General features: G+C 49.3%; 1 protein-coding gene across 2 annotated transcripts in view; it reads right to left on the bottom strand.

The window, feature by feature from the left end:
- The window catches only part of ANTXR2 (ANTXR cell adhesion molecule 2), a 77497-nt gene that overhangs the window by 17699 nt on the left and 36274 nt on the right, over positions 1–23524 (bottom strand). For both annotated transcript variants that reach the window (XM_059470081.1, XM_059470083.1), the window contains exons 11-16: positions 18922–19000; positions 16603–16698; positions 12220–12261; positions 11559–11654; positions 8543–8710; positions 7614–7694 (exon numbers count right to left, since the gene is read on the bottom strand). In XM_059470081.1, coding sequence (XP_059326064.1) covers positions 7614–7694; positions 8543–8710; positions 11559–11654; positions 12220–12261; positions 16603–16698; positions 18922–19000 — 562 coding nt within the window. The remainder of the gene's footprint in view (positions 1–7613; positions 7695–8542; positions 8711–11558; positions 11655–12219; positions 12262–16602; positions 16699–18921; positions 19001–23524) is intronic.

Below are 23524 nucleotides of genomic sequence, written 5' to 3' on the forward strand. Positions count from 1 at the left end.
CTTCTTCTCACACCAGGCTGTACTGCAGGTGTGAGCAGGTCAGGTCACCCCTGTGCAGTGCTCCGGTGTCACCTCCCGAGCAGGCACATCTCCTGCTGCTCCCACAGGTTCTGTGGGAACAGGGTCCCCAGCAGGAGGATGCTCAGGAAGGTGCCCAGCTGCAGATGCTGAGGGCTCTGTGGGTGCTCAGGCCATGTCAGACAGGCTGGGGACAGACCCTAATCCCAGAGTGGCAGCGAGCTCAGAGCACCATTTCCCACCGCTGTGGTGGAGTTCCCTTCTCCCAGCCATCTCATTAGCACCAAACTGGCCTTCCCAGGCCATGTCCAGTGACGGCAGCCTTTGGCATGCATGCCAAACGCTGTCCCTGAGCATGCACGGGACAAACCAGGGGATCAGTAGTGTCAGTGTTTCTCCTGGCTGACAGGGGGTGCCACGTGGCTCAGCCTGAACTGCTCAGTAGCTGCAGCAGTTATTCATAAAACTGCTCTTCAGAGCCATCTCAAGAACTGAGCTCCATGCCACAACTTTCTACCTAAGCAGTGCAGTCCTTGATAGATGCAGGGGCTTTGTGTAGCTCATTCTAGACTGGTGTAAATCTGACTTGGCTTGGCTTGTGTCTGTGTACGAGGTGAAATCTCTGCGCCCTAAGCTCTGCAATGAGTGTATTCATGGGAGAAAACCTGCTTTATGTTGCTCCACTTTGGCCCCAAATACCCTTGTCATTGTTTTAACAGTGTGACTCTCCCATTTTCACCCCCTAGAAATGCACTGTGAACCCCTTTAACTCCATCAGCGACCCTCTGCTCCCTGCTGGTACTCAAGGCTCACCAGGGGCATCTCTCCTTCCCCTTCTGGCCATGGGCTTGCTTCATTACTTGGGGCTCACATCAGCTCTGCACATGTGCCTCAGCTCCTTTTGTCCCTCGGGAGAGCCCTGCTGCTCTGTCCAGAGGACACACTGCATTTAGGGATGTACGGCCAGGGCCCAATGGGAAGGCACGTCCTCCCTGCTGCGGGGGAGACACAGCACTGCATTACTCCTGACTTCTCTGAGCCAAAACCTAGTATTACTCTCCTCGCTCTCAGCAGAGCATTTATGGGTTTATAAATCAGGACAGACTGACATCAAACATGCCCTGAGAGTGCCTCGGAGCATTCACAGAGTGCCAGCTGGGCATGTGGCTGGCTTGGGAGGAAAGGGCCTTAATTACAACCAGCATAGGAAGAATTTAAGGAAGCAGGAAGAGTTCTTTCAGAGAATTCTCACAGTTCTAATGCACAGATTCCTAAGTACAATGGAAAAATTATATCTGTTATTCCCCTAATCCTTCAAACACCTTTCCTTTTTATTGTAAGTATTGGTATCAGAGGAAAAAAACCTTACTGGGCCGCCGTAATCATGGAGCCGATTGGCCCCGATGCCCTATAACCACCTGCTGGGGCACAGTCATGTCACCAGAGGGGACTGATGGCTGCTCCACTGTGGGAGCAGGTGGGCTGGGAGGGCCATTCCCAGCATTCCTATCACTGCCCTGGCCACTTCACTGGGGAGCCTTTGTCTAGAGATGTTGTTTTAGTAAAGGCATGGCAGCAAATGGCCTGTGACTCTTGTGGCTGGGCTGTGGGAGATACTCCAGGTTCAAGACAGGCACCCACAGCTCCCCAAGGGGGCAAACAGAGATGGGAACAGGGCAGCCAAGCAGTCCTGAGAGGCAGGGAAGCAGCCCTTGGAAGAGGGCTGCTCAGACATCCTCTCTGTCTCCTGGGCGAGCAGGGGGGCACTACTCAGAGTTTCTGAGCAATTCCCAGATTCAGGGGTGCTCAACGGGGCTGGGAACCTCCTTCCCAGAATGGACTGATATTCTCAGAGCCCTTGGGCACTGCTCTGAATGTTCAACTCTAAATAACCATTTTCTATTGGATCATAATATGCTTATTCTGCTGATCATTTTATGGCCTTTCCAGATTTTAGTAAGGTCTATGTTTTACTATAATGTAAAATAAAGTATCATCCATCTACCTAGGTACAGAAGGATACAAAACATGCTACAAGCTCCTGTGTGCTTTGCACCCTTGCTTCCTCTCTGCTCAGACAGGCACAGTTTGCATCCAGAAAGGGAACTTCTATTTCACACTAGTAAAGAATTTCTGTTCTTCCACTGGAAAAAGGTGATAATGAACTCCAAGAAAATCTACCCCTTTTTCACTGGATTAAACTGTTTTACACTGCTGTGTGTGGCCTGCTGGACTAACAAATAAAGACAGGGCAAGGCTGTGGGAGAAAACTGCAGACAGAAATGTGTCTGAGGAACAACCATTACTTGGGAAGGGGCAGTACTGAGCCCCAGAGCACCCATGAAGCTGCAGCAGGGAAGCGCTGTCCTAGGAAGGCTGTCGCCCCATCCCCAAGGTTGTGTTCACAGCCAGATGTGTCACCTGTCCTGAGGCGGCAGGCCAGGGACACTGCTCCCCTTCCTTGGTCACCTGTCCAGCACAGCTTGGAGCCTGGCAGGAACTGAGCCCACCTGAACTGCAGTGGTTATCTCATGTAGCATTTGCTCACCAGTTCCTGGAAGTTACAGAATTCTTTCTGGAGTCACTGGGAGGGGACAGACCTGTGTGCACCACAAGCCCTCTGTGAGAGGGAGCAGCATTGGTAACCATTGTTGTGCATTGCATTGCCTTCCTTGGAGCCTGTGCTTAAATTGCAGGAGGCTGTGGCACAGCCAGCCCACAGCCAGTGGTCAGGAAATGTTCTGGCTGGGGAACACCTGCCCACAATGCAAACAACTGAAGTGTTATGGGGGTTTTGTTAATGCTTTATGGATCTGTAGGTCAGAATTAACTTAAACATGCAAAAACTGATTTCAGAACAAAAGTAATTTTGAATTATGGGAATGCACTAATAAGATCGGAGGCAATAACTAATTTTGGATCACTTTTCCTCTCCCTCTCCCCACTGTCTGCCTCTCCCATGCAGCAGTCACATCCAGCAGCATGTGCACTGTAGTTCTTCCCAACTTTTGAAGAGCTGTAGGGGAAAACAGCTCCCTCCCCCTTGCCTTCTTTTGGATAATGTTGTGCACAAAAGGATTAACGTGTGCAACTGCTTACAGGCTTTAGAGCCCTGGGTTGGCAGGGCCTGGGTGGGCACATCTGAGCATTCCAGTAGCTGCAGTTTACCACAGGTTTGTAACAACTCACCCTGGGTGACTGAACGAGCTCAGGCTGCCACAGCTATGGTCAGTGATAGCACACCTGCCAGGTGAGACCGAAACTCACTTTATAGAAACAGCTTTTCCAAGGTGTTTTCACATGCCTTTGCTGTTGGTCAGAGGAGTGAAGTTAGAGGCCAGTGAAGTGACAGGGAAACCAGCCTAGTTCTATTCACCTCATTCTGCCACTACCTCCCATCTTTGGCTCTGGTCACCATTTCAAGCATCACCTGACTCTGTTCTATCAAGTATTTGTGCTGATCTCCTCCAAAATGGCAGTGGAACCACAGCCTGGACTTTTTAAAATGTACCATGTCACTGTGGAAGAACACTGGGACCTCTTAAATCTGCCAAACTAAGAATGCCATTTGAATGCTAATCTAGATAAATGGCACGTAAAATTGATCTGGATTAATACACATATCAATATAAACAGAGGTATGGGAGTTCAGAGTGTGGGAATGTAACCTTTGAGCGAGGTGTTTTTTCATTTTCATCCCCTTTTGCTGAAGACTGTGTGAATGCAAACGCTTCCTCGGCGCTGCATGCGCGTTACCCATGCGAGCAGCTCCCATACAGCGATGTATGTATGTGTAAATTGTGTGAATGTAAATATAGATAGGCCATATGTCCCCAAAGTCCCAAAAGAGCATCTGATGTTGATATGTAGACAGTGTGTTAAGGACCTTCCTAATTAATAAGCCAGATTAAAAACCTCTTGGCAATCAATTAAGATTAATGACAGAAGTCATTCTGTCTCCCCCTCCGCCCGCGTCTCGGGCTGTGAAAACCCTGGGTTGGGAAACTTTAATCCTGTTATCTGCTGCCTCCTTCATCTGCAAAGCCTGGAGATTAGCTCAGCGGCCATTCCCGAATCCCAGCCAGCCGCTCGGACAGCTGCCCTGTGCCACCAGCTCACAGGGGAGGAATAATCTGGCCAGGGGAACAGGCCTGCTGCATCACTCTGCTGCAGCTCACTCCATGGGAAAGGTGTTGTCAGGATGAGGAAAACAAATGTGCTTGTTGCTTGGGAATCCTGTGCAGTGAAACACTCTGTGATTACCAGCCCCTGCCCTGCCCAGGGAAAGGTTTTCTTTGGCTTGGTTTGGGGGGTTGCACTGCTCATGTGCTGGCAGGGAAGCTGTGCGACACCTATGGCACATCCGTGCTTCCCCCAGCACCGACGTTCCTTCCTCCATGGCTGCCATCCCGTGCCACATGGCCTTGGAACTGACAGGCAGGTTGGCTTCTTCCTGCTCTCTCATTCCTACCACTGCTCACAGAGGGATGAGTCCCCAAGGCTCATTCAAGAGAGCAGCAGACTCATCTGCACCAAGGGAGGCAGTGCCAAGAACTGCTGCCTACATAGTTGGGAAAATATCCCTGTTTCTCCTGACACCAGCATAACATCCTCTCTTCAGCAAGATGGTCCCTCCCGCTCCCACTGACTGACAGCAAATCCGGCTGCCAGGAGAGCCACTCCAGTGGCTCTAGGAAAGGGCACCTGCCAGGCAGCCAGCCAGACCCTCCTGAAACCAGCTCAGGCTACAGGGAGAGGGCATGATTCCAGTGACCAGGAGCTTCCTTTTGGAGGGAGAACTGCTAGCCACATCTTGCACGTGCAGAATGTATTACTTTTGTAGTATGCAGAGATGCTCAAAAGTAACAGTTTAAACAGATGCTTGTGGTAACTCTGCAGCCATTATTAGAAAAGACCTTTAAAGCAGGAAAAAACTAACAGGCTTAAAAACAAGTACCAGTGTCTTCCTGTTTAAAAGGCTGGTTTGTATATGGAAGTACAACCTGGAAGTATTCTACAGTTCTTGTCTCTTCTGATTGTCCTAGAATGAAGTACAGTCTTTCTCTTCCTTTACCACTGACTCCTATTTCCATCCTGATAGGGCAAAATTTTCATTACAAGTGCCATGCACTTAAAGATGTTTGTGTGCATAAACGTACACAGGATCAGAGTCTCAGCCACCATCACATTGCAGCAAGCTCAGACAAAGAATCCAAACTGCTGATGATCACCTTGTGCTGCTAAACTGTGACTTGGAAAACAAACACAAGGATTTAGAGGAAAAGCTAGGCCCCTGAGGCTGGTGCTGTGCCCCTGTGCCAGGCTGTGTTCCTGGGCAGCCCCAGACTCCTGGCAAAAGAAGTTCAGTACAGATCCTTGGACACTGAACTGGTTTATCAGAGTAGCCCAGACTGCTGTGGCTCAGTCTTCTTTGCCCCTTTAATAAAAAAAAGGACGGAAGTCTAGCTAGGAGCACAGACACAGGGTAATGCATCATTTATAAATTACCTTGTTAGCACAGAAAACACCACATGGTTCTGCAGCTGAAATCTCCTGCTGTGGACTTGCTCTGTTTGATGGGAGCCCTTCAAAAGCGCTCGTGGCTTAATGGAGGCTGTTTGTGGGGCCCTCGATCCATACCTGCTGTCCTCATCCCTCACTGGGAGCCCGGCGCAGCTGCCGTGGCGTGCAGCTGTCTCTGAAGTGGCTGCGTGTCCTCGGCCCCCAGCACAGCCAGCCCGCGATGGATCTCTGGATTTGTGCCTGAGGCGAGCCGGGGAGCAGCTGTGTCTAAGTCGTGCTACCTTTAGTGCTGCAGCCCCCGGGCCCCACGTGCCCCGGCCTGCCCTTCGCTCCCGCGGCCGCCGCACAGCTGTGCCCGCAGCCTGCTCGGTGTGCCCACACCTGGGCGCGGCTCCCGCGGCCCCGGCCTCCCCCGCAGCCTCCTGCTACGGCCCTCCCGGCACCGCCTGCCGCACGGCACAGCCAGGACAGCGCGGGGATGCACCAACTGCTCGCTCTGCTTTGATACCTCATGCCCAAATTTCAACTGCCTCATCAAGCACTCCAATTCAGCAGTGAGATCTTTTACAAATGGAACTGACAAGTTCCTAAACAGTAACAGAAAGGTGCTGAACAACTCCACGGCTCTGTGTGTGTGTCTGTGTGTCTGTGTGTGTCTCCCTGTGCACACTCGTGCACTGACACACTAGGGGCCCACCATGGGATCTCCACCCAGTGTGTTAGGAACAAGGAAAAAGATACCATTTTTTCCCCAAGACAGCAAACACTGCGCAGACAGAAATGGCACTCTGCAGTGACATAGGTCACATCTGACCCACCATTCCTTTTCCCTTGAGCCGCCACTCTGTTTTTCACAAGCTGAGATGCTGGCCAGTGTTGCTCCTGTCAGGCCCAGGGAAGGAGGGTATCTGCACAACGGCTCAGCAAAGCCTGCCCCCAGGGCAATCCTTACAGTAACTCCTTCCCTTTAGGGGCAGAAATCCCCAAAACAGGCCCTGATTGACACTTTTTTAGCCTTTTAAAGCACCACTTCTACGTTCCTGTTTACATTGCATTTACCCGTTAAACTGTATTGTGCCATGTATTTTGTGTGTAGATTGCCGTTGTTATTGCTGCTCCATGTCACATGCATTATTCATGCAAACAGTGACTAACCTGCCACGGTAACAATGCTAACAGCTGTATCCAGCTGTGCTCTCCACCTGCAGCACTGCACTTGGCCATTCTGCTGTTTCCAACACTTGCCTTACCTTAGTCTCACCTCTTCATCCTTTTGAACAGCACCAAACTTCATCCCGCGAAAATAATCAAAATTCCCGTTACCTCCCATTCTACCACATGTAACTCCCTCCCCTTCAGCCCTGTCATCCTTTTATGTGGCCTTCATGTTGCATGGTGCACAGACAGTGCCCTGGAGTACGTGAGACTGTGACCTGCTGCCATCTTGTTGAAAGTAAAGCATTTGCTCCCGTGGCTCTTCCCAAGTGCCACAGACAGGAAGCTGAGTGGATGCAGGAGATAAATGCTGACAATCAAAGTGATACTTTCCTAAGGAGCAGCAAACAAAAATATTTGATCTGGTTTCACTATCAGAGGTGCAAACAGCAGCTCTGTGTCCTCAGCAGCATTTGGGGGAGAGGCCCCTTTTTCAGTGGCCAGAGATGTTCCAGGAGAAAGGACTATCTGAGAAAACATATTTCCTCACCTTCTTCTGTGAAAGGTGCCATTGGTGTGCAAGTGCAAAGCTCTAGGAAGCAACTTGCATGGACATTATTGCCGGCCTCTGCTGTTGCAAACAGCTGGGTCTGAGAGTGATGTATGTGCCTGTGACAAGAGTTTACCCTGCACGAGGCTGTGTTCCTGTTCTCCACCTGAGCACACACCACATCCAGCACCCCTCCCTCTGCCTCCGCCAGCCCTGTGCCAGTGCTGCGCATCCAGGCTGGTGCAACACCCCTTTTGCCACCTGGATCCCCCGGTGTGTCGCCCTTCCCACCGTGCCACTCTGGTGTCGCTCTGCTCCCCCCCGGGCCGTGTCCCGGCCCCTGGCCGGCCGTGCACCGCACACCCACCTGGTCTCCTTGCTGAGGCCGCATCAGCGAGACTCTGTCATACTGGCGCCGCAGCAGCGCCCACAGCGCATCCAGCCGGCCCTGCGGGGACACGGGGGCTCAGTCAGGGGCAGCAGCACCCCCACCCGCACAGGGGCTGCCCAGGGCAGCACCGCTTCCCTGGAGCCTGGGGAGCAGAGCTAAGGCTGGCCTGTGTCCCCTACAACCACTGTGGTGCTGCTCCTGCCCACCCGGAGTGCCTGGGGAGCAGAGCCGGTTAGGAGCATCCCACACTGCACAGATGGCTCCAGACCTTGCCTGTGTGTCTGGACATCACGGCTTCAGGGCTTTCTGGGGGTCAGAAAGGAGTGGCAGGCACTTGGGAAGACAGCAGTGTCCAGTGTCCCAGCTACACCTGGGTGTTTGCTGCTCTTAACACCTAAAAAGGCAAGGTATTTACAGACCTACCCTCTGCCTGTAGGCAGTGCTTGTGCTCTCCTGGCAGGTGACTCAGAGCACCATCCATATGAGCCAGATAGAACAATTTGCTTTTTATCAGAATTCTTGCACTACATTGTTTTATGTAATTTTTTGCTTTTCTTGGTTTGTCATGACAATGTGTGTTTAAAACTTAGTGTAGCAGCTACAAACTGTGCAGTTTTGGGTTTAATTAGCTCTACTAAGCCAACAAAGCCCCCATAGATTTTAATGCTCTCACTGTACAATATGTCCCTTTTTAAGGGGAGGCAAACAGAATATGGCAGTAATGATCAAGTAGTGCATTTAGGGCTACAAACTGCTTCTGCCATTCCTGCTGAGTAGGTGTTCCCTTCGAGAATAGCACATTACACTTGAATGGGAACACTTGGAAAGTAAGGCACAGCTCAGCCTGCATAAGGCACAAAGAACCCAGCCCTTAGTAACAATCGTGCCAAAGACTGAACAGATACCTTGATTGGTGTGTACCACTTCTGCTGTATGGCTGGTGAGGTAGGCTTTCGTTTAGGTGGTTTAGGGTGAAAAGGTTCTTCTGGTTCTTCTGGGAGTTTCACCACAGCATTCTTTGCTTTTTCCAACCTGGCCCCTTCTTCTGTGGAGCCTTTGTCGCCCCAGCGCACCTGAGGAAAGGCAGAGTTCAGGCGTAAGTGCACCTCAGGGCAGGGAAACTGCTGCAAATAACAGAGGGTAAATCTGGAAGAGGTGCTGGATAAACAAGAGAGGAGGTACTGAGGAAAACACTACCTCTTCAGTCTTAGGTAAATGTCTGTAAATAAGTCTCAGAACTGAAAAATCCTATCTTTCTTCACATGGGTGACAGGGGATCTGTGAAATCTCTAAAAATATAATTTCTACTTCTTATTTATCCTAAAATTTCAGACCTTAACCTGCACCCATGAAGGGTAAGATTTCTGAACCAGGTCTCCTAGCCCAGAGAGTTTTCAAGAACCCCAGTGTAGATTTAATGTGATGCCTAGGGAGGTTTAAGCAGAAGCTCCCTGAACCTGCTCAGGTTTCCATGTTGTCCTGCAGGAAGATACATGCTGGAGAAGTGCAGGTGAAACTGTCTACCCTGCCTAAGTGCATGCAGAACATGCAACACTGTGTATGATAATGTTAACTGTGTGTGTTACGCTGCTCCAAGTGTATAAAATATATAGAGAGTTGAAAGAGAAGGAAACCAGGGTTATCACTGCCAGGGAGACACATATTCTCACTTCCATACAGGCTGTACTCACTGTGCTCTGGAGATTAAATACATGGAAAAACCTCCCTGCTAAGAGGGATAATTCACCTTGCTGCAGGAATCCTGTTTCACCTTTAACTCAAGTACCATGCAGCAATCTGAGCAGCAGTGTTTGCTGTACTGTGCACAGAAACAAGCCTGGACAAGGCTGTTCCCTTCTCATCCAAAAAGGAACAGCTGAAAGTTTGAGAGTCCTTAGTGAAAGTGACCTGGACCATTTCAGCAAGACTTGCCATAATCATGCCATTTGCTGAGATGTGGCCTGCCAGGAAGCCCCTGTACACCTGTGTCTTCACTGTGATCAGTGGTACTTTTACAGGGCTTGTCATGTGGCTGCTAACATGTATTTTAAACACTGTTAAAACCATTAGCTGGTGGATCTCTCACTGAAAAAATTACCTTCTCCTTCAGACAAAAGCCAATTCACCCAGAAGAAACCACAAGTGGTGGAGTCTGACCACCCAATTTTGACATAAAAATGAATTAACTGTAACAGGTGGGTTCTGGCAATGACATCACAAAACTTTAAAGCAATGCCAAAAGACAGAGCTAGGAGAGCACTGCCCAAGCTATCTGGGATTGTCACAGAGGAGTGGAGCTAGTGGAGAAGGCAGGAGTGGATGGGTACCTGCTCCAGCACAGGAGTGGGAAGTGCAAAGGTGTTGGTTCAGTCCCTTCCTTCTCCAGAAAGGGAAGCAGCCAGATGAATCATGCTGCTGAAGGAATGGCAGAAGAAAAAAAGCCAGAGAAGCAATAAAAACCAGACGACTCCACTGCCACATGGACTGCGAACATGGAAGAAATGACAAACTGGACCAGCAAGTTTGTCAGTGGCCATGGCACAGAAACCACCTTTACCTGCCAGATAAGAAACAACCTCCCTTGGAGTGTTTTCTCTCACTTCTTCCCCAGCTCCCCAAAGGAGCAGCGTGCTCTTCTAAGCCAGGGAGAGCTGTGAGGCCTGTCCTGCTTTCCCTACAGCCAGAGCCCATCTTCCCAGCCTGTCCCAGACACAGCAGGGCAGAGGTGAAGTTCCCCACTCAAACCCAGAGGCACTGACCATCGGTGCCCAGCCACACCTGACACTGCTCTGGGGTCTCAGGGACAGACAGAGCCACACAGCCCCACACAAGGGGGGCTTTTTTCTAGGGCCCATGATAATGCTGGCAGGAATTTCAGTTGGTTAACTTCTTTAGCCCTTAGTCCTGCATGAAATTCTTACCACAGATGAAAAGGTTTTCTAACCTAATCATCAGTTTCTACCCTTGTTTGCATTTTTGCCATGGGCTGAACATGTCTTTCTTTGTGGTCCCGATGTCACTTTGTTCATGAGCTTTCTGCTCCATTGTGCAGGATCCCATTTGGGAGCCCCTCCTGGAGGCCATCATAGTTTCCCTCAAATCCAGGCTTGTAATTCTTGATGTTGGAAAGCATTTCCTAGTTTGCTTCTGAAAAACACTGCACAAAATGTTTGCTTTTTGTGAAATCTGAAGCTCTTCTAAATTAGCAATTCTAAACTGTTGAAGAAAATGCATATAAGTGACACAGCTTCAAACCTGCATATTCTGCCTCTGCATTTAAAAAGTACTCGAGCAAAGCTGATTAGGCCAATACCTTTAAAGTTTCATTAAGACACCTCAGTATGGCCTAGGTGGGTGTTTCAGACAGAGACAGCTTCCTGGACTGCAGTTAGGAACTGCTTTGCACATTCCATATAGGCTGACTTGACTACAAAACCTGCCATAAGGATGTGCCCATAAGGATGCACATTCTTCATTCTGTTTTAATTAACATGATGCTATCGTGTCTCTTCAAAGACAGGCTCTGTTGTCGCTGCGAGTCCCTCTGGGATCAAGCCTCTCCTCAGCGTCACCATTGTCAGCGCATTTGGCTGGCCCACACTTGGGGGACTTATGTTTCACTGTAATTCCTTCCAAAACACGCAGAAAAGGCTCTCACTCTCTCATTAGCGTGATGGAAAGAGCATGTCTTGAGGCAGCTATTTAAAGTCCCAGTCAAATGGAACTACTGAAAGCTGTTCTTTCAGAGGCAAGGTCAGAATTGTTCGATATGGTAACGAATTTTCCAAGGCTTATGCCAGTGGGAAGACAAGCACACATTATGGCCTTGTATTTTCAGTGCACTGTCAAGTCTTTGTTTCCACACTTACAGCCTCAGAGAGCTCGTGCTTGAGGGAACTGCCATCTCCAAATCATACCAACCTCCATCCTCTTAATTCCCCCAACTCCTCGTCCACCGTAGTAGGAAGCATCCACCGTGGGCCACTTCTTGGAAGGCAAGGGTTCCTGTTCTTCTTCCTGTAAGTACATTCAAATGGTGTTTACTTTTAAAAGATGCTTCCACACCCACACACTGAATGTCTTTTCTGTGTATTCCACTGGAGTTCCCGGAGTGTACCCTGTTGGTTGTGAAAGGGGTGCAAACACTGAGGACAGCAGAGCCTCCAGTGTGTTACTGCCTGTAAGAGGGACAGGAATTCTCTTGTTAGGGGGATTCCTCAGTGTCTGGAATGAGAGAGCAGGGGGAAAACACTGCCTAAGTCCTACATGAATCTTTAGATGTTGGACAAGGGCTATTCAAGCTTTCTGCTTTCAGTGCAGAATGTGGAAAACAAAGCTGTCTTGGAATAAAGGCCCTAAGTGTTTCTGCAGATCTGGGCTTAATTCAGGCCACACTGAGCTGAGGCCTGTGGAGAGACCCACACATCCAGATCTGTGAGAGCAGAGATCTGGACTTTAGGAACCCTCTTCTCCAGTGAAGGCACCCCCCAGGGCAGTCCTTTCTCTGGCAGCACTCGGACAAGGAGGCGGACGTGCAGCGCGCAGGAAAGCACAGGAGTGGTTCCATGTGGGGGCACCATACCTCTTTTGGGGCTGGCGGAGGTGGAGGGGGATCCTTGATCACCTGAAAGAACCAAACACAGGAAAGAATAAGGTGCTGCACTGCAGCAGCCCAAGGCAACAGACCACGGTAAGAGTGACCTGTTTCCACCCGAGCCCCCACGAGGGCCAGCGAGCTGGCAGTCTGTGCTGCCCGCTCCCCTGAGCATCCATCAGCGAGGCCTTCTGGAAATGAGCACCATCCGTCTGCCAGAGCTGCCATCCCCAGCCTGCAGACACTCTGGGCAGACGTGTCTGCCACCGCGCTTCCTGGACGGATGAGTCTCAGCCGCTGTGAGGAACAGCCACCACTGAGACCTCACAGAGTCCGTCAGCAATCCCGGAGGAAAAGCGTCTGAGGGCTGTGTGAGGTCCTGCACAGCCGTGGGCCGAGCTGCCACTGCTGCTGTGGCGGCTGCTGGGGAGTCTCTGGCCCAGTGACAAGTGTGAAATGCCTTCTGGCAGCTCAGGCTTCACCTCTGGATGTCCGGGACGCTTCCGCAGCCCTCTCATTTCCCACCTCCCAGCTCCATGACTGTGCAGTGCCTGCACTGCAGTCACACTCCCACACTTCTGACACTGCTCTGGGTGAAGCCCACTCCCGGGAGCTTTTCTTACACCTCTATTTAAATCTCCCTACAGTCTCTTCCCATTCCCTTTGTCACATCCACACTATAAAGCTCAGAGAATGCCCAGCACTGACAGTCCCAGCAGGGGAGGGACAGGCAAGGGACCCTCTTCACTGATTCAGCTGAAAACTGAATGCACAGGCATTCCTCCACGAGAAAAGCAAGTTTGCAAGCTAACCTTGGTACATTTTTTGGTGACATTGGGCCATGTTTTGGGCTTGGGTATTGCCTGGAAATGACTAAAAAATACACCATGAATATCAAGGAGTCCATTCTTGCTATGCTTTGATATTACACAAACATATCCAAAACTGTACATGCCGACAAACAATTCAATCTAGTACAGGTTTTAAGTAACTTAATTGAAATATGCCTTACTTTATTCACTCTGTGCTGTTTAATATTAGTACTTTTATAAAAATACCACTGCAGTCAGCATAATACATGAAAGAAACATATTTTTCTGATCAGTAGAGTTTTCCATCTTGATTTATATTTCAGTTATCAGTCCCACCCAGACAGTTACTACTGACTGCCTTTCAGCAGTGCATAAAGGAATTTGGCCCAATAGGATAAATAACTTATGGCACCCCTGGAACCAGTTTTCCACAGCCCTCCAGGTTTAAATTATGGAATGGCTCATGTCAAACTCAGAGTGCTTTGGGTGGATTGGAAAGTAACTATGGATTTCAACTTTGAGACATCCCTTTGCTGTTAGGATGTTGCAAAACCATGCCAGATATTACTTTTCTTTAAACAGCTCTGAAAACTTTTTCTTCCCAGTCATCAAGAGTTTCCAGCGTACTTAACAGAAAGTAATTATTTAATTAGTGAAACACTCCTGAGAGCCACACTGGAATCATTACCCCAACTTTACATGAAACAGCAACACAGAAGGATTGTGGGACAGATGCTGAGAGATACTTGGATGCTGAGTAGGATTTCCCAAAGCCTGGAGATATTTAATTCTCGCTGAAAGCAATTAGGAGACTGGAAACAGTAGAGCAGCATTTTCTCTCAATGAAGGGACACCTTATTTAATTTCTGCCCTTATTTCCATTTCACCTGTCCCTAACCATCGTCCCAAAACAGTCTCTGTCTCTATCTCTGTCAAGCCTGCCAGCTGTACAGGAGAAGGTGCTCCTAGGTGGGTCTGTATGCACCCATATGAAATGGCACTGCCTTCCTCATCTATGGCTGTGCCACTCTGAAGCCTCTGTCTGAGCACAGCTTTGCCCAGCAAACCTCTCCGTGATGAGGGATGGAATTCCTGCGGGCCCTAAGCCCATTGGGGATGTAGGAATCACAACTCCCACCCTGGACAATCAAGGGAAACCTGACTTGTTTGAGCTTACTGTGGCTTCCTAAGGCAATAGTCAATGACAGCTTTTGCTCATCTCCTCAGTGGAGGATCCAATCCTGTGCCAGCTCCTGAACTTGCTAAAGTTTGAGGGGAAATTCAGTTTAAAGCCAAGCAATCCATTAATTAGCTGTTATTTCTAATGGCTTCAGAAAATGAAACTTGTTTTAAAAGTGACAGTGGTGTGAGAAAATAATCTGCTTTGAGTAGCAGCTCCTCACCCTGCTGACAGCACTGGAATGTCAATGCCTGCATCCTTATGCTTCCACAGGCTCTCACACTCACACACTCGAATCACACGTGCACACACAAGGATTCTTTTCAATCGTGTGATATTCCAAGTGAAATCAGTAGAAAGCTGTTTTTGAAAAAATAGAAATCCAAGGCACACGTGCAGCTCTGGATGGAGCAGCACACAGAACTGCAGAGAGGAAGACCTGAGTATTGTAAATTAACTTTCCCCGAGCTGGATTCAGACTGTTTCAATGAGGAAGCCTCTGAATAATGCTGCTGTCTTATTATCCTCATGGAGAGATGGGCTGCTTCCTCAGTTTGTTTGGTTTTGTTATCAGCCTCTCCGGGCAAAGCTCCATCTCATTTAGTGAGTCGCAAAGAATGAAGGTTTGAGTTTGGAGATGAGCTAATTTCTTGAAAAAAAATCATTAAAAAAAAGTTGGTGCTTGAGGCAGCAGTGCCTCTGATCCACTCATTAACACTTCTCTGCCGCTCCATGATGTGGGCATTAGGAGATGTCAGCACAGAGCCTACAGCCAGCTTGTTGCAATCACATGTTCCACAGCGAGGGACAAGTGACAGAACTGTCACAGTGAAACCCTTGGAAGTGGGGGACAAGGAAGGAAAAGGAAGAGGAGTCGCCCTCCCCACCCTCTAAGTGTCCATGGGACTTACACGACGGAAGGCTGTGAGACCGAGCCCCAGGCAGGATGGAGCTGGGCCCGTGGGCAGGGGGAAACCCACCCACCTGGCTACAGACATTTGTTCTGCCCACAACACTCTCTACCTCTCTGGATCTGACTCCTGTGCTCTTGCTCCTTGTTCCAGGAAACCAGGGAAGCAGAGCCAGAGGAAGGGAAGAGTAGGTCCTACCTGGCCCTAATGCTGCCTCTCTTCTCAAGGATGCTACTGAGCCAGAAGTGGCCCTTCCAGGTGATGGATGTCCAAGCCTCATGGGCAGGAGAGAAAGGCAAGAACTGAGGGACAGCAAAACCAGAAGGAAGGATGAGTGCTCTGCAGTAGGTTCAGTGCAACAGCGTGTGAGCTTGGAACTCAGCAATGCTGTAGCAAAGAGGCCTAAGATTACCTTTTCTTTAGAAGTAACAAAATAGTATCCAAAGGAGGTAGGAGGAAACACAGAGGGCACAAACATTTGAAGAACTATGGTTTTATAAGGCTGAAAATTGGTAATATACAACTATTCACTGGACTGCTTCATGTTGGAATTTTAACTTTTGAAGCTGGTTTATGAATCAAGGTTAGGTTTTCTTATAATAGGAAAACCAGGGGCTTGCTTTTTACTGATTTACAATGTTCTTTTTCCACAGGGAGACTCATCATATGAAACACAGCGGAGGTAAGGTGATTAAGAGGAAGCGCCCTGGATTTCTGCTGGGCCTGTGCTGTGGAGAATGAGAACAAGGGAGGCTTTTTGTTCCCACCTTAGGAAGCCCAGACTGTGAGGGTGCAGATGGAGGCTGAGATTTCCTGCCCTTGGACAGCCAGAGGCCCGATGGACCCCCCCAGGTCCCAAGGGCTGCAGCACAGTCAGGTGAGAAGGCCATTTCCTCTCTGCCCCACATTCCACAAGCCCCAGACAGGAACAGGAACCCAGACCAGGGAAGCAATCTCCATTTCCCAAGTCCCCCATGCTGTCCTTGAGCTGGATGAATAATAAACTTTCCTGCTCCCCCAGAAAGGAATGGCAGGAGGCAAGTGACCAACACCACTGCTGCTGGGGTGGGGATAGAGAGCGCACTCAGATAAAGAGATGGATGTGTGCAGGGATTATGAAAAAAAATAGAGATTTCAACCTGAGAGCCCATAATGGACTACAAATACCAATTTTCCTGAGAGCAGTTTTAAAGTGGTCCTTGATTTGAGAGTAACATCTGCACACCATTAAGGCCATCCCATTCCCAGTAAGAGCACCATGCTGGAGCTGGTTCCTGTGTGTGTAACTCAGACAGGCAGGGCTGTGCCCAGAGGAGCCCCAGTGCTGGAGCTGCTCTCCCCAGTCCTTTCCTGCCTGTCACAGGCCCCCCCAGAGCTGCCTCCCCATCACTTCACCCGTTTCCTGCAGGATCTGTGTTTCCCACCCGTGGCTCAGGGTGCAGGGGCTGTTCCCAGGGTCTGTACTCACCACTTTGCAGCAGAGGGGCCAGAACCACCAGAGCAGGCCGAGCGCCACCAGCAGCAGGAGCACGAGGACGGCAATGAGCGCTCCCACGCCACTGGACTGCGGAGACAGCAGGGACAGCGTCAGTGCTGCCCCACTCGCTCGCCCCACAAGCCAGCCCAGGGCCTTCCTTCTGATGTAAAACTTGTACAGCTGACAGCCCTGAGATCACAATGAGGCCCAGCCTGAGGAAACAGAGTCCCTTGCCTGCTAGAGAATGAGCCGCCAGCCACCGACAGGGGAAGTCTCATCCTAAGCCTGTGGATAACACAGAGGTGCTCTTCTCCATGAGGACCCAAGTCTCACACATGGACTGGGGAGCACGCAGGGAGGTTTTAGGGCATCTCTACAAATAGTACACCTGTGAGGCTTTGATGCAGATTGCCCATACTCCTGCACAGACTGTGGCACATTGACTCCCTGCAGCCATCCTGTGGGAACCTGCAACTGAAGGAGGGAGTGTTCCTGCTTCCAGAAACACCTGAACTACAGAACTGAGCAGCCCACCTCCCACACCTCCAACCCACTTCCTGGGGGTGTCTTTATTCCTACACTTTAGGCTTTTAAAACACTGACAGAAACACAACAGCATCTCTAAAATAAAAGTTATATAAAATAAAAGTTATTCAGACTTCAGCTGGGGAAAAAAAGGAGAGACCCAGAGGACCACTGAGACTGAAATACTGCATGAGCAGTCCTGACCCAGACCTGCTCCACTGCACATGGGGGTGGAACAGAGCCGTATCCCAGGTGCAGTGAGGCACACAGGTACAGTGGTGCGTGGGTGCCTAATGCTGTGTGATTTTGTTTGTTTTCACTGCAGTAACGTGTGTTGGGAGGCTGTAACTTGCAACTCATCTCCCATTCAGCCGTCAGCTGCTCAGCTCCCAGAATTAGTGAGCAGTTCTAGCAGTGACCCATTTCTTGAGTTGCCCATCTGCTACTATGGAAACAGCAGTTCTTGTGTGGAGCCGCCTTTGCAGCAGCACAGGCCAAGACCAGAAACCAGAAAGAGACAAAAAAGGCTGCTGAGAAGCTCTTCCTGCTGCTGTGCACATCTGTAGCTCTCTGCTTCCTGCCAGGACAGGCTGTGAGCACAGAGCAGCAGAGCTGCCATGCAGCTCGGTGGGAAGGCCATGCCCAGCACCTCACTCTGAGCTGCTTTGTGTCAGGGCTTTTCTGTTCCTCTCTGTGCACTCCTGGCAGCTCCTACAGGGGCACCATGTGCTGCCTTGTCTGCAAGGACTGAGGTGCAGCAGGCTGCAGCTAGGCTGCAGCAGCTCCTGTGCTGCACAGCCCTCAGCCACCCTGCCTGGCATGCTGCTGACTGACAAAGGCCCTGGAACACAGAACTGTGATTTGGGCTCTGGGTGTTCCTTTGGCTCCCAGCTCAGTCAGGCTTCCCTCCTCAAACTGCAGGGCTGCACTGGAGCTCTGATCTCTACAGCTGCACAAATGGTGAGGTTTTAAATTAATTGAATAAAAATGTCTTTTTTCTCTCTTTTCAGTCACTGATCTACGAGCAAAGAAATCCTGTTGGGAGCCATGTGTGGTGACGGGCAAAAGAGATTCTCTCTGTGCTCCATGCCCAATGGAAAAGCTGCTCTCCAGTCTCATGTGAGGTAAGACACATTTAAGGCCCACGTGCACAACACGTGCTCTACACCGTGGGCTCATATCTCCCTCCATAAATTCCAGCTGTCCTGTGTAATACAAAAGGAATTAAAGGACAGCAAAAATGTGAGAGTAGAAAATATATGTGTTAAGTTAGAACAGTCACTGGCTGCACAAGTGTGTGGTCTCTTCCAGAAGCAGTTTTTATCTCTTCTATAACCTGTGATCAGATTGAGCAGGATGTTCACACTGCCTGACTCCTGGGTGTAAGTGGGACACTCTGGCCTCTGCTTGGACAGCTGTCTCCCCGGATGAACAAGAGCTGAGAGCCTACACTCCTCACTCGGGCCCCAGAGTTGCAGAGCATTAGCACCTCTGCAGTCTGTAACCTCTCTCCACACACAGGCTCAAGGGCCAAACTTGTACCCCCTGCTCCCTCCAGCCCTAGTGAGGGAAGAGCCATGCTGGAATGGGACTCAGCTGACTGTCATGCCTGGCCCTCAGGACAGGTCTCTGAGGGCAGGAAAGCCTCCCAGTACTTGGAAAAACACAGCTTTGCACAGCAAAGTGGAAGCAGAGGTTCTGTGCTCTGAGGCTTTGCAATGGCAAAGTCCAAAGAGAAACGGGGTGTAGGGATTTTAGAAGGAGTGACAGAAGTCATTCACTTACACACTCAGAAGCAGTGATGGTTAACGAGCTGGACATGAAAGACTGGCCTTCATTCAAACTCACCAAAACCTCCAGGATTCTGCCAAGAGACAAAGAAGAAACATGAGCAGCCATGGAAGAGCCAAGAAGGGCTCATACCTGCTGTGCAGGCCCTTGTACCTACAGTCTCTGCTCCACAGGGAGTGTCCTCAGAGGGGAAATGGAAGCCTGTGCTTATTCCTATTTGGGAATAAGTTTGGTCTCCTTGACAAAGAGCTGTCCAAGTAGAGAATACCCCTTCCCTATTCCACAGAGCAGAAAGTTTTCCATAAAATAAATTGAAGTTCAGCTGTAAAAGTAGCATTGTTTTGTCTGTTCCATAACCATCTCCTTAGTCACACACAGACATTATGGTTAAAGATGTCGGATAATTATAAATGGTCAGGACTTGCTATAAATAGCCCCGAACACTGCATACAAATAGTATGTGGTTTACATTTTACAAATTAACCCTACAAGAAAACAACACATGGTGGATGTTAAACAGAATAAGACTCCTCAGCTTCTCTGGCTTGGATTCCCAGGATTCAGACAGTTTATGTTATGCATAGATGTAATTAAATAAAAATGTAGATATCCATGAACTAAAATGATTAATCATTTACACCGTTCTTACATGTCATGAGTTTTTATTCTGGCACAAACACTGTAGTCAATATGGAGTTCAAAGCTATTTTAGCTAATTTGGCTCATTTCTTCTTCAGTTTTAGCAAAAATGAAGTGAGTTGCTTCCACTAAACTCATTTTTATATGATCTCTGTTCTGAATAATTGATCCAACAGAAAGAATAATCTCCTTCTAATTGGAATTCACTGGAATAAGTGAATCAGAACCAATAAAAAACCCAAACCTATTTGATTCCCTTGCAGAGCAATAAATCAAACCACAGTGAAACTCTGGTCAATGATGACTTTTTTAAAGATGTGGTGCTTTTTACTATTTTAATTCCAATTACTTGTTTTGGCATTGTCATGAGGAATGCTGGGGGAAATTGCAGCATGAGGATTCTGCTCAGGTTTGGCCAAACACTCCTGGAACTGCAGGGTAGAAGGGTTTCCTGCCTCCCCTGGGGGAGACAAGGACCCCTAGGCTGAGCTGCTCACACACTCCTGCAGCTGTCCCACCATCTCTGTGTGCCCTGGCAGCTCTCTGAGTCCTGCCTGAGTTTAGTGTGGCTTACGTGTTTTATCCAGGTGTGTTTCGTGTCCCTGTTTTGCTCCATCTGCTAGCAAAGACCATCTACCAAAACAATTCTCTGAGGAATTCCACTAGTGAGGAATAAGGCTGTTTTGGTAGATGGTCTTTGCTAGCAGATGGAGCAAAACAGGGACACGAAACACACCTGGATAAAACACGTAAGCCACATTAAAGCAAAGGATCATTCCCTGGCATCCTGGGGACCTTGGCATGTTCTTGAGCTCACTGGGTTGTATGAAACATTCTGAAAAACAGCAAAGATTTCCCAGCAGGCTGGAGTATATTGTAGCCCTTGCTGTGTGCAGCACAGTACCAGTTCCTGCCTGTACTAGGTACCAGCCTGGATTGCATTTCCCAGCCCACAACCGCAGCTCTGCAGCCCCACTCCCGCTGTCAGCCCGCTGACAGATCCCAGGGAGCAGGCTCACTGAGCAATCAGCTCCAGCACGGGCACAGCTCCACCCTGATACACCGCTGCAGGGATGAGCCACTGGAGATGTCACTGGAGCTGATCATAGCCGCTCTGTTCTGGAAGCCACAGAGTGAACTCACACAGATAATTACCTCATCTTCAAAAGGATGAACCTGTCAACACACTAAAGCACTCCTTCCCTGAGACTGTCATGACTGTTGGGGATACTCAGTACAACCTTTCATTTCTTGATCAGCCACCTGTTTGCTGGGCTGTGGGTACTTGTGATTCATACAAACACTGCCCCCTAAATAGGGAGTCCCAGAAAGAGGTGTCCTGTTTCTGCTGCTCCTTCACACATGGCTCGGAGACAGACACATACACAAACACATCCCAGTGTTTACCAGTGTGAGGCTTTCAGCTCGGCATTCTGCCGAAACTGAAAATATTCTGAGATGAAAATGACAAGCAGCAGCCATCCCATTTCTCGGGCCCCTGCTTTTCCCACTGGTGACTGTCACTGCTGTGTGAGGGCTGAGTCCCTCTGTGGAGCTCAGAACAGCCCAGTCAAGAGAACATTCTTGTCCCTGCAGCCAGGGACACAGCCCTGGTTCACCAGAGAAGGGTGAGGCTGTACTAGTTTTGTCCCAGCACAGATCTCAGCTGAGGGCTGAGCTCTGGAAAGCTGCCACAGAGTGAGATATGTCCTCAGGGCCCCTCAAATGAAGCCACTCTAGAGTCGGGCAGTGTTGTTGCTGCAGCCCCCTGGGGCCGTCCCGCAGGCCAGGCTCCAGGGAAAGGCAGCAGCGCCCTGCTCACGCCTCCTCACAAGCCCAGCAGTGCCCACAGACACTGGCTTTGAGGCAGGGTGCTCATTCCCATCCTCTGCTCCCTCCTGACACTGCACCTGAGAGAAGTGGAAGCAGAGAGCTGGCAAAGGAGCAGGAGTAGTGACAGTGGTGCGCAGCACAAACCCTACTGCTCTGCCTCTACCCTAGCCCTAACGTGTGCACCTTCCCAGCAGTCTGTACTTCCAACCTGCCTCACTGCACTAGGAAAAACTGCCTTCCATTTACAGTTCACAGCCCTTCCTCCACGTGGAAGGGATTTTCTTATCCTTTGTCTGTGCAATATCACTTTCTGGATGGGAACCAATCCTGGAAAACTTAAGTCTGAAAAGAGCTTTTTAAAACTGTTCTGATTTCTGACCAAAGGTAACCACAAGACTCTTGCAACTTGAAGCTGCCTCGGTCCTGGCCCACTGCCCATCCTAATACACAATTTACCCAAAAATGTAACTTGAGGAGACCAAACAGTTGCAATTCCTTCCCTCATGCCCACTGCTGGTTTATTGTGACAGCAGAGGGATGTGGCCCAGCGCCATATGTCCCTGCAACTCTGGTCTAAAGCCTCCCATTCCCTGTGAAATACAGCTGACATTTCCATCCACGGTAACCTATTTGCAAAGTATTCATTTGCTCCTTACTTTATGGGAAGCTACTAAAAGACTGCCATTTTATGACCCATTAAAAAAGATGAAAAAATTAAATACAATTGTGAAAGGCATTTGCTGTAAGTAATAAATAATTTACCTCCAATTTTCACGCACTGAAAATTAAACTGGCAACTGCTCAAAAAGTTACTAAAATTACGGTGACAAAGGTACTTCAGAATCAAATGCCTGCACTAAAATAGCAAAAATTCTGTACATAGGAGGAGGGCAAAAAATAGGTCTGTGTATTTAAAGGGCACTTTCCCTTCCAACTCTGCCTTCATGAAATAATGGATAGCTTTATAATACAGGCTCCATTTAACCAACCTCACTCTGATATCTTTGGGGACTGATTGCTGGGGTGCAATTAACATTTACCCCTCCATTCTCCCTGACCCAGTCATTCCCTGGGCTTTGCTAACAAACACTCCTGGACCACAATGATAACTCTGCATCCAGGGACTCGTCCCAGCCCCAGGAGGAGGCAACACACAGAGGAAAGGATTTCCACCCCGGACTTCTGGGTGTGGCTCTCTTTGCAGACAGCAACTCCAGCACAAGGACAGGGACAGCTCTCCTGGAGCAGGGTTCCAGCCCTGCCTGTCCTGTTTGGTGCAGTGCCACTATGCTACAGGCCAGCTGTGCCCAGGGAGCACTGGAATCATTCATTCAGTGGGAACTATGCTGGGGGCAGGACATGGCCTGCAGTTAGGAGAAGTGGGCAGAGGTGTTTTCCTCCCATCAGACACACAGGCACAAAAAGGAGCACTGAGTATTTTCCTGAGGATAGCAAGACCCACTCATCCTGGAATTCATTATGGTGTTTGGGGATTCTGGTAAAGAATGAGTAGAAACTCATCCCCCTGCCCTTCTTGGTGTAGCTTAGCACTGATATAAATTCAGATGATGGTTCTTTAGGACTCCCTCTTGTTAGCTCAGAATGCTCTAGCTTTTCCAGCCACATGTCCACATGTCCGGGCTTGACTTTCCACGGAACAAGACACAAACTTTCACTGCTGGGAGCTCCTAGGGAATGTGACAGAACTGGAGAGCAGCAAGGAACTAGATCTGATCTTGTGGAATCATGGGAACCTGCAGTAGCAGGGTATGAAACGTCATTATTCTGCTAAAGTAGACCATTAATTCAGCTCGGGATCCTATGGCCACTGCTGGATGTGCAGCACTTAGTTCTGCTCACGCAGTCCTCGCTAATGCTCTGGGAACACTGCGTGCCCTAGGAGGGACATGAAGGACTGCGCCAGAAATTACTACTGATCTTAACACCACATCCATATGGCTGAGGGGCCTGTTAGCCTGTACAATTCATTGAGGATGTTTCCATCTGTGAATAGGTCCCATTATACCCTAATTGTGTCAGACTAAATGTATTTCTAAAATATTTGCAGAAGTTAATATTTATGACAGACATTAAGCCTACTCCAGCCCTATTTCTCGCTTCCCCC

Source organism: Ammospiza nelsoni, chromosome 4 (genome assembly GCF_027579445.1).
Source record: "Ammospiza nelsoni isolate bAmmNel1 chromosome 4, bAmmNel1.pri, whole genome shotgun sequence".
Lineage (NCBI taxonomy): Eukaryota > Metazoa > Chordata > Aves > Passeriformes > Passerellidae > Ammospiza > Ammospiza nelsoni.